The sequence below is a fragment of the Helianthus annuus genome, chromosome 9, assembly GCF_002127325.2.
Source record: "Helianthus annuus cultivar XRQ/B chromosome 9, HanXRQr2.0-SUNRISE, whole genome shotgun sequence".
Classification (NCBI taxonomy): Eukaryota; Viridiplantae; Streptophyta; class Magnoliopsida; order Asterales; family Asteraceae; genus Helianthus; species Helianthus annuus.
The window spans coordinates 184470568-184482146 of NC_035441.2; the positions used below are offsets into that span (position 1 = coordinate 184470568).

At 36.9% G+C, this 11579-nt stretch overlaps 1 protein-coding gene across 1 annotated transcript; it reads right to left on the bottom strand.

Annotated features, from left to right (window-relative positions):
• Positions 1 to 9677: 9677 nt before the first annotated feature.
• Positions 9678 to 11579, bottom strand: LOC110875107. Its single transcript, XM_022123329.1, has 3 exons — positions 10889 to 11579; positions 10334 to 10812; positions 9678 to 10242 (listed from the first exon to the last, which is right to left on the bottom strand). Coding segments are annotated over exons 2-3 (435 nt in total). The 5' UTR covers positions 10768 to 10812; positions 10889 to 11579; the 3' UTR covers positions 9678 to 10241.

The window sequence follows — 11579 nt, forward strand, 5'->3', positions numbered from 1 at the left end:
ACAAATGTCGAGTATTGAGAAGAGGGGATTTGAGGGAGAGATACATTGAAAGTGTGGTTTGAAAATACAAAAGCAGAGAACACAAGAGTGTAAATATTAAGTATAAATGGCGTTTTCATCTTTATGATAGTTTTACATTGTGTTTTTTAAAGTATTTTTTAACAATGGCGTTTATGTTTTAATAGCGTTTTCATCTTTATGCTAGTTTTACATGGCGTTTTTTTTAAAAGTATTTTTTAACAATGGCGTTTATGTTTTAATGGCGTTTTCATCTTTATGCTAGTTTTATATGGCGTTTTTTTTAAGTATTTTTTTACGAATGGCGTTTATGTTTTAATGGCGTTTTATTGATATCCGATAGATATGGCGTTTTTGTGTTTTCTACTTGTTTTAGTTTAGTTTTTTTAACCCTTTTTTAATGTTGTTTATGTTTTAAATGGTTACTATTTGTTAATTATTCTAATCATGACATTTTCTTTGATTTGCCCAAATACGATAGAAGATCACACAACCAAACATGTAGATGTAATAATGTAAAGAGTAAAACACAATAGTCAACATTAAAATCCATGGCGTTTTAGCTAATCTACAAATTCATCCATTCTTTGTGCTATTCTGTCGTCTGCTGTGTCAAACAATTCACGTATTTTTTGTTCCCCTAAAGCAATGAATGTTCTTAGACAACTTGTCAATAGTTTCCTGTTTTCATTTTCGCTATGAAACGGGATTTTTACAATGTATTTTACCCTTAGTTCATTTAGCTGTCTTTGCTGGAGTTGATTTGGGGCATCTTCTTTTGCCAAACCACTTCTCCAACGAGCTATGTCCCACATGTATGTTTCCATAGACGTTGTCCTCCAATCCATCTGTTGTCTGACAATCTTCGCCTTGCTCATGATCTTATGCTTTGGGTGTCTTTTTAATACGCAAGTAGTTTGCAAAAGCTCTGTGCTGCAGTTCACATTTTTTCGCATATATTAGTTTGGCGTTTTGTCAACATAGTTCCTATATACAAAGTTTTTAAGATACTTACCAATCTTTCCACACATCCTTCATACTTGTCCTCAATGCTGACGTCATCCTCTGCACCGCTGTTGTCCAATACATCAACTCTTTCGTGTTTTATGTTGAAACAGACAACATAGAAATGTCTTTCCCATATTATTGGCACGAAGACCAGTTCATAATCTTTGATGGTTTTATTTTTCTTATCTCCTTTGAAACGTGTATTTTTCAGAACAGTTTCCATGTTTCTGTTGAATTCTTTGTTTTGTATATTTTCTTCTGTCGTTTTCTTGTATGCCGGAGTATTCTGTAATATTGAGTACCATATTTTAAACAACAAAACAATGTCCTATTATAATTTTATCAATTAAATATAGCAAAAGAGTTACCAGCAGTAATTCTGAGCAGAATAACCTTGAGGGTGATTCTGGAGCCTTGTATTTTTCTTCATAGTTCAGGATATGTGTCCAACATAGAATAATTGAGACGTGTGCTTGAAATCCTGGTTTCATGGTCTCACATATCACCCTCATGAGAAACTTTTCTCCCATCTTGAACACCTCAGTGCTGAAAAAACATCATTTGGCGTTTTAGTTATAGAAACTCATTCTATTATAATACATGGCGTTTTGATCGTTTTTACATGCATATTTTCAAGTAAATGTTATGAACGGAAAGTTTGGCGTTTTATTTTTGAGAGAAGTGTACATACGCATAATCTCCGTATCCAGTGAAGATGTATGTGAAAAGGTTATTTTCAGGGTTTGTCCTTGGTTCATGTATAACCACTTGCCTCCTTACAAAAGATGACAAACATACCCTGCTCATTTTTTATCTCTCTTCTCCTCTTTAGCCACATTCTTTTTTTTATTTTTATCTTCTTCATCATCTTTATCATCTTTTTCATCAGTAGGCAGCTCTTCAGGGTTTAAAATTGTATTTTCTTGCATCAGCTTTGTGATGTCTGGAGTGTTGTCCTCATCACCTTTCTCCTACACATCTGACCTGTTTGGCGTTTTTGGTGGTGATGTGTTGATGGCATTTTCATCCTGGGGTTTATTGGGTGTCTTTTCCTCTTCAAAACTTTTCAAGAGGTTTTTCCCAGATGTAGATAGTGGCTGCTCATATGGCGTTTTAACAAACACTGCACCTTGTTGGTCAACACTTTTGTTCCCCATCTCCCCTTCAATTTTTTCTCAACAATATTCCTTTTAATTATTTTTCCCCATTGTATCTCGAAATGTGATATTCAAGTGTATTGAAATCACAACTCCATCTCTCAATATCGTTTTCATTTATATCTTCATCTGATGATATAGTATCCTCATCATCATATATGGGGGTTGTTTTGGCAGTCGATGGTCCGGCGTTTTGTTCTCTGGCCATATCCCTTTCTTGTTCTACTCTTGTATCCTCTTCTCCTTCCCCTTCTCCTTCTCCTTCTCCTTCTCCATCCCTTTCACCATTCCCTTCCGACTCCCATTCCTCTTCTCCTTCTCCTTCCCCTTTTCCTTCTCATTCTCATTCTCCTTCTCCTTCTCCTTTTCCTTCATTTTCAACTTCAGTGGGGTTTTCATGAACTCTTTCCGCTTCAATGGCGTTTTCATCAATTGTTTCCACTTCAATGGCATTTTCAATTCGAGTCATCTCCTTCTCCCTTTCTTCTTCATTTTCACCTCTTTCTTATCCTTCTTCTTCATTTTCAAATTCCTTGGCGTTTTCATTAGTTGTTTGCACTTCAATGGCGTTTTCTGTTTCAGCCATCTCCTTTTCCGTTTCTTCTTCATTTTCATCTCCTAGTACCACCTCATTTTGAACCTCAGTTTCATGTGTACCTTCTTCTCTTTCAGCTGACATTTCTTTGGTGTTTTCATCAACAAATTTTGAGATGTTCTTCAACAATGTCGTACATTGTGAGTATTTAATGTGTACCAGGAGACTGTTTGGGTATTCAGACTTTGACTGTTTTAACAATGTGCTCATTTTATTGTAATAGTCTTCTAATTATTTGTATGCTCCATCCAATTTATCAGCCATTTCCTGTTATATTAAAAAAAGGATTTTGTTGATCATGGTGTTTTGTGGTTTTTTTTAAATTTATTATTTGAACAACATACCTCTTCAGGTTCATTGTTTTGTTCTTCTTCATCAGCAAAAATGTTGTCGGGGTTTCTTCCATTTGAAAAACGGAGATGAAAAAGTGAATCGAAACGAGAAGAGATGAAATAAAAACTGAGAAATCGGTGGGCGCCAATGAAGAAACACTGGTTTAATTGATCGGAATCAACTGAACCAGGGGGTTTGAATCCGTATAAAAAGGGTTAAATCTTCTCGTCCGATTCGTGGGTGAATGGTCTTCTTCCTCTAACAATCACTGCAAAACAACAGCCGTTAGACTAACCACGGGGAGAATGGAGGTTCTCTCCGTGACCACCCTCCGGCGTGAGAATAAGTACAGGGTATGATGAAGAAGAAGTGAAAGTGAAGTGAATGTAACTTGAGAATTATACCTGAATTATCCTTCTATTTATAGCCGAAGTTTGGCGGGAAAATTTGTTGATGAAAAGTTGACGGAAAGTGCCTTTTCCGTGAGCGGTTATTTTTTTTCTTCCGTTAATCGCTAACGATTTGTGTATGCACATGGATCGTGATTTTGATCTGCGGTTAGGGTGTTGCCACGTGGAAAGTGGGCAAGTGTAGATCTTTATTCAATTTCGTGTCATCATCGTGACTTCGAGGGAGCCTGGGATGATGCCACGTGGCTATTCGGTTATAACCGAATGGTGGTGCATGATAGAGACTTCTAGAAGGATACAACTGTAATCTTGTGTGACTCTTCCTCACGTTAACTTCGTGGTAACAGAGGAGTTATTTTTATCCAAGTCTGGATATTATTTATGTGGAAGTGTTTGCTAGGATTATTATCCTACCTGCTTTGGAGATTGGCGCAAGGATTTGTTAGTTTCCTTTTGGCGTGCAGATGTTGAACATCGTTTTTCTTTTCTAAGTTCTCTTTGCAAGACCAGTGCGCAGCCGCGCAAGGTCTGAGGAAGGTTTTTTGACGAGGTTGTGGTATGGTCCCAAGTACTTGAAGCAAGGTTTTTGGGACCTTACCCCTTCACATACTGTGTTACTCCTCTGACAAGAGCATGGTTTCCTGATGTAGAAACTTCAAACATCATTTCCCGGCTTTCTCTATCCTCATTCACCATCCTTTGAAGTGAAGCCGCTTCATCATCATTGAAGGGCATGGCTTTTTGCACATCATAGTTATAATGATCATCATGATCAAAACCATCATCATCATCAAACTCATCATCATGCTCATCGACCTTGTGAACATCATCTTCATTCTCATCATCATCATCATCATCATCATCATCATCACCATCATCTTCATCATGAACAACAACCTGCATTTTTCTTGTTTTTTGTGTTTGCTTTCCTCAACTTTTTTGACTGTTTTCCTTTTTACTTCATTGCCAACAAGGCATTTTGCCATTGCACTCTCAAATAAGTCAAGAGTATCTGTTGTAACCCACTCAATTGGGTATCCTTATTTTCGGTCCCATTTTTTCCTATTGCAAGCATCGTTCACCAAGGCAAGCTGTAACAAAATAGATTTTTCAAATGACAAATATTTTTTGGCGTTTTAATGACACACAAATGAATAGTGAAATTTTATTCTTGCTGCAAGTATGATCAGCGGCCCTGTGTAATGCTTTTTGGGAGCCTAACCGGTTTTGGCGTGTTGCAAGAATTGGATGATATAACTACACCATTTCATTTGGTTTATTTGAACGTTTGGTGTAACGTTGTGCAAGAATTGTTTGTTGACGACCGCATTGTCAGTTGCATGCCCCATTATAGTGAAGAATGCTACAAGGAAATTTAGGTAGGAGTCTCTCCCAAAGCCATGTATCATAGGCAAAACGCTTTCAAAGTATATCTTCACACTTGGTCTGTTAACCCAGCCTAACCCTTGGAACTATGCTTTCCACTCAGCCACCACCTTGTCTTTAGTTGTTGGTCTTTTTTTCATGTTCACGGGCACCCTTCCATTCGGTATACCCGTTAAAGAGTGTATCAATTCTTCATTCATATGTATGATATGGTTGCCAACGTTTAGGGTGTTTGTCTTTTCATTGTAATTTTCAACCAACCAGTATGCAAGTATTGTCGGTACGGTGTCTATTTTCAACCTTAGTGTAGCACTAAACCCCATTTGGTGTACTGCCTGTCTTTGATTTTGGTTTAGATTCATAAACCAAGCAGTCAAGTTTGTAGGTTTTACTCTTGACAAGATCCTAGCCCCTCTGAACTCATGATATGGTTCTTCCTCAACCTCAACATTCTAACTTAATGCCTTCCTCTTATTGGCGTTTTGGGCCATTCCAGTGTGGACATTTATTCTCAATCTTAACCTCTCTTCGCCTATAAAAAATGATTTCATGGCGTTTTATTTTATGGTGTTTTAATAGTATAATTTAACATAACTATGATACATTTATGGCGTTTTATAAATCAATAAGAGATAATAGATGTTGAATAATACAATAACAGTTAAATGACGTTTATAACAGAAACCATACATTTTTTCGCGTTTAGTAACAAAGCTATGACAGGATACATGTTAGTGGCGTTTAGTAACACATGAGTGATATGTAAAATTTCCTTCTCATACATTGTTAAACAAACGATACAAATTTTGGTGTTTTGGCAACAAAGTATCAATGTGTAGTTTTACATCACGAAAAGTAACATTGTGTACCATGTCCTCTTGTTGTCTTCTTTCGTTACCAGTTCGTTTTTTGGCGTTTTGGAGCCGATGACCCTTCCCCTTCCACACTTGTAGAAACTACAAATTTTTGTTAAAATTAGAACGCCAAAAGCAGCATAAACTAGCACAATGGCTTACTATGGTTGATCTTTCGATGCCATAGTTTTTGTTGTTTCGCGTTTTCTAGGGTTTTCGCGTTTTACGTTGGTTTTGGGGAGGTTTCTCTGGGAAGTATATATGTTTCAGTCACACTTTGATGTGTTTTGTATGTGAACATTTACGTTTTTGCCCTTATGGAAGCGCGCCACACTAATGAAAGTGATGTTATTTACGAAAACGTCACCGTGTCATGTAGTCCGTAGACTGTTTTGATCTGATGGTCCATAATCGTTCTCACACTTTCACTCGTTCTCTCTAAATCCTGACCCTATATATATGTGTGTATATATATATATATAGAGAGAGAGAGAGAGAGATATAGGGTTAGGATCACGTGAGAAGTACTAGGCTAATTGAGAAACTTGAGAAGCATTCTGTACTACACATTTTCCCTAAGCTTTTTGTAATATACACATATGTATAGTTTAAAATTGACTATATACATATGTGTATAGTTCAATATTTGACAATATACATATATGTATATAGTCAATTTTATACTATACATATGTGTATATTACAAGAAGCTTAAGGAAAATGTGTGGCCTAGAATGCTTCTCAAGTTTCTCAAATAGGGTGGACTTTCATAGGATCCCTACCCTATATGTGTGTGTGTGTGTGTACGCGCGTGTGCGTGCATGTGTGTGTGTATAACAACCCTATAGTAAACCGACACCCTCGAAATATTTTCCGACATTCTAAAAATATTTAAAATATCTCAATATGTCCTAAAATACCCCCCATACGCGAAAACGAACCCCGAATACCTTTAATATTATTAAAATTAATTAAAAATCAAATTTTTGGGGCTGTCGCGGGCCGCGTAAACCCCTTAGGGATCTTACACGGGCCGCGAGCGATCATCAATACGACAAAACCCTGGGCTGACACGTGTCATGATCGTGTCAAGGCTAGGGGTGGTGACCGGTCAAGGCTAAGGTCTACGCCCCTATGTCGCGGGCCACGTAGACCTAAGCTGTAACACCTCGAAAATTTGTGTTCAATATATAACGACACGTGTCATGTAAGACAAAAATATTATAAACCGGATTTAGTTAAAGATGTATTGGCAGGATTTTTGAACATGTCGACATGTTAATTTATACCTCTGAACGACTTCATTATGAATCCCAAGACCCTAATATGAATAATAAACATCTAGTATACCTTTAAATCCGGTGATTTCTAACAATAATGGGATCCTATGAAATAATGCACGAGAAGCCTTCGTTTATGAATTTCAATATAGTTCAAGCCAATAATACAATTTGATAGAGTAGACACAACTGATCAAGCATGGGTTAAAGGCCTCATACTGACAATTCCTGGCTCAAAAACATGTTATACAAGTTTCCTGTTCGAAGCTTGAAAGGGTAATTTTTTTGCCTTCTGGTAAAGGCTTACGGACCGTAAAGGTCCTGCCTTACGGTCCGTAAGGAGTGCCCAGCAACAGAAAGTTGGCAGTTGGCAGTTATAAACGTTTTAACCGACTTAAAGAGATATTTTCACCCTCATGGGCGACCCCTAACAGTTCCTAGGCACTAGGGACACTTGTGGATGATCCATGATCAGTTGTAGCATGATTTGTCATGATCATAATGAACCAAATTCACTATAAAAGGCTCTCATGTTGCAACATTTTGATCACACCTTCCATCTGCATTTGTGGAGCTTCCTGGAGCATAAGACCTGTTCCCAAGCATCTCTAATAGTACATTAGACCTTGGTAAGTACCCTTGACCTTCCTTAATTGAGTTTTACTTAGTTATTAGCTTAGAAGTCAAATCGTCGAAATTAACGTTTGACTTAGCGATTAATCACTAATGGTTCAGTGTTTAGTCGAATCAAAGGTGGTTATAAGTTGGTAATCATGTGGGCTTTAAACCCTTAAAAGGGCACCCTCTGATTCCCATTCTAACTAGATCAAATGTCGGGTCAAAGTTTGTATTAAAAAGTCAACAGAAGCTTAATTTTCGAATTAACATGTAATTAGCAATGTAGAAGGCTTGCAACCTATTTTATCACTCATATAACATGCTAATAAGTATAAGAGCGGGTCTAGGCTTGCTTGATCCGACAATTTTCTGTTATAACCCGGTTCGGAACCGAAAGTCGCAAAACTTTGCCTTTTGCTTTGACTTCAGTTCTGACCTGATTTGGTATGATTTAGATATGCCTTAGAGCTTCATTAGGACCAAGTTACATGATGGTATAACCCTCTGTGATTGGTTCGTTGTTGCCCCATTCGTTTACACGTTTCCGTTAATTGACTAATGTTGACCAATATGCCCTTTTGACCATAAGACGAGAATTTTGGATATGTAAAGGGACAATAACCTTTGTTGCTGAATTATAAACGTGTCCCTAAATTTTCACATCAGTTTGAGGTCTAGGATAGGAGTTATGCTCAGTGACGTAATTAGAACGCTTTTTAGTAATTTAACGGCGTCATTAGCATAAAGCCTATCTAAACCCAATTTTTGACACCAAACCTTTTACCCACTGATGTAATATAATATTTTGAGATTTTTAAAGATTTTAATTATTTTTAACCTGCTCATAACCTAAGGTTATGGCCTTGACTCGGTAAATACCGATTATACCCTTTCGGGCATAAAACGAGTTCTACATAATATTTTGACACAAATCCAATTGCTACTGATTTTATATAATAAATAAAGTATTTTGAACTATATAACCTGATCAGAAAACTCAGATTTCTTGTATAACCTGGAAATCGCTTAAAATAGCCTTTTAAGTGTAATTAAACGCATAATTTGGGTTTAAAACCATTTCACGGTCCACTGGTCCAGTGTTAACGAATTTTAGGTGAAAACATAAGTCAAATTGTGGTTTTTTATTTATGGAAACCGAAACCAAGCCGTTGAATATTAAAACTAAACCGAATGAATTTTAGGTGATAACATAAGTCAAATCGTGGTTTTTTATTTATGAAAACTGAAACCAAGCCGTTGAATACTAAAACTAAACCAAACCAAACTAAAGCGTTACTAAGGGTTTGAGCTAACCTTAATACAAATTGTTCCAAAATGTAAGACATTGAAACATATATATAATGGTTGAAAAAAGTTATCAAAAGTTCTATTTTCTTATTATTATTATAAGAGTTAATTGCCCGGATGGTCCCTGTGGTTTCATGTTTAGTCCCCATCTTCTGAAAATAACATGTATGCTCCCTATGGTTTGTCATTTTGTTACTCGGATGGTCCCCAAACATTTACTCTGGGGACTATCCGAGTAACAAAATGACAAACCATAGGGAGCATACCTGCTATTTCCAAACTAACTGACATCTACACAGGGACTATCCGAGTAACAAAATGATAAACCATAGGGAGTATACCTGCTATTTTCAAAATGTGGGGACTAAACGTGAAAAAACATAAAACCACAGGGACCATCCGAGCAATTAACTCTTATTATAATTATAAATATGTGTGAATAGTGAGAAAATGGATAGTCAATAGAAAGAACTTTCGAACAGTGGATCAAAGCAAAGCAAATCATGTGAAAACATGTATTACCTACATATACATTCACAAGTTGGTTAAGGCGTTGTTATGGCTGCAGTATTGATGACGGCACTGTTAGGTGGCCGGCGGCAGCAAAAGGGTGCCAGAAAAAAATAGATAATTAACCTAGCTGTGATACCATATTGGAATAGGAAATTGTATTTCTGAATGAATATGATTACAATAATCGAGAGAATATATAGACTATTACAATTCTAAATATAGAAATGTAAATCATAATTATTGCCATATAACTAGCCTCAGTTTCTGCCTATAAGACCTAATATTAAGACCTAATATTTGGCCAATCCAAAACAGTGTCATTTTCAGCATAAGAAAGAAACAATGTCAGTCCAATCAAAACAGTGTCGTTTTCGTTCGCCATGAGACCACATAGTAAGTGTGTGTGTATATATATATATGTATGTGTATATATATATATATATATAGATATGTCACCGATATTCAAGTACTGAGTCACTCTTTTTCTTTTTTGTTGATGTTAAACCTATGAACATCGAAGGTCCATGATTCAAGCCTTCCCTTCTTCGTTTTCCCAAGTTTTCTTCTTCAAGCTCGAATCCATCTGGGTCCCCCAAGGGAGAAAGCTTGGCTTCTCCCGCGATCTTGTCCATCTCCCAAGTAGGGGAGTCTTTAACTTGACCGGAGCAAACTGCCACTTGAGTTTCGGGATCCTGAATCTGGCTGTTGCTTGTCACGGGCTTGGTCGTGTTAAAGTAAGTGTTCAACTCAGTTTTGATAGCCCTGCATACAAACAAATGTAAATTATTATATATACTTTATGAATTATAGATGATTAAAAGAGTATTCGTATTATATTTTTTGTATATCTTACTAAAGGTTCAGTTTGCGCCTGTTGACATAAACAACTTTGTCATAATCTTCTTTAACTATCTTGTCACACAAATCGTGCAAATCCGTTTCAAATAATACTTTTTCCCCAAGAGCTTTAAGCCTCTTGAAGCGGTGACCACCACTAGCTTGTTGGAAATTCTCTCTGTCGCTCTCGCCCTCGCCTTTACCCTTTCCCTTCCCCTTCCCTTTGGCTGCCTCATCCTCGCCTTTGGCTGCCTCGCCCTCGCTCTCAGCCTTGATGCGGGTAGGCTTTGCCATGGTAATGTTCTTCCCACACTTTAGTTTCGCAGTTAGTAAATGAGCAAACAACAAGTTATCATCGTGCACCACGAGAATCCGGTCGCTTTTGGTGTAGAGCGACCTTACCTGGCATGCTACCATTTGAACTTCAGGATTCCCAGTGTTGCTCATCATGGGCTTAGTGTTTTGAAAGTAAGTGTTTAACTTACCTTTTATGGCCTACATACAAAAGATATGTACATTAGATGTACTTTATGAACTAATCAAAGATTATTAAAAGCTTGGTATATCTTACTGATCGTTCAATCTATGTCTGTTGATGTAGATAACTTTGTCAAAATCTTCTGATATAATGTTACGCAAAGTATCCAGATTCGTTGCAAAGATGAATTCTGCCGTGAGGGTTTTAACCTTTTATGTAGTTGTTGCCACCACCACACGGTATATAATACATAGGTACAAATACAACCGATTCTGTTTTTTTTCCAAGATCGATTATGGGTAGGTACCCTTTTTTGTGCACTAGTATGTCAACCTACTTAACAAATATCATCAGATAACTCAAACCTAATTCAACCTACTTCTTGTTCCGGGTGTGAACCGGAAAAATCCAAGTGTTCTTATTTCCTTCATCCTTGTTCTGCCCTCTAAGATTTTTTTCTTCAAACGTGATTCAACTTCAATTCCTGGACAAAAGCCCAACATCTCCAACCAACTTATCCATGCATCAATGGAAGGGTGCTAACCAGCGTAGGCTACCACTTGAATTTTAGGATTTCCTCTGTTGCTTATCAAGGACCTTTTTTAATTTAAGTGTTTATCATGCATTTTATGGTCTTTCATACAAAAAAGATGTAAATTATGAACTAATGAATAACATAGAAGAACAACTTTGAAAAAAAGAGATATTCAATTGAGGAAACCAATAATCAGATGTTAGGTTAAAACCGATCAAATAGAGATATTCCTTCAAATGAACGATAATG

Coding starts and splice junctions, on each gene's coding strand:
- LOC110875107 (XM_022123329.1), bottom strand. CDS start 10,767: ATGATGAGCAACACTGGGAATCCTGAAGTTCAAATGGTAGCATGCCAG.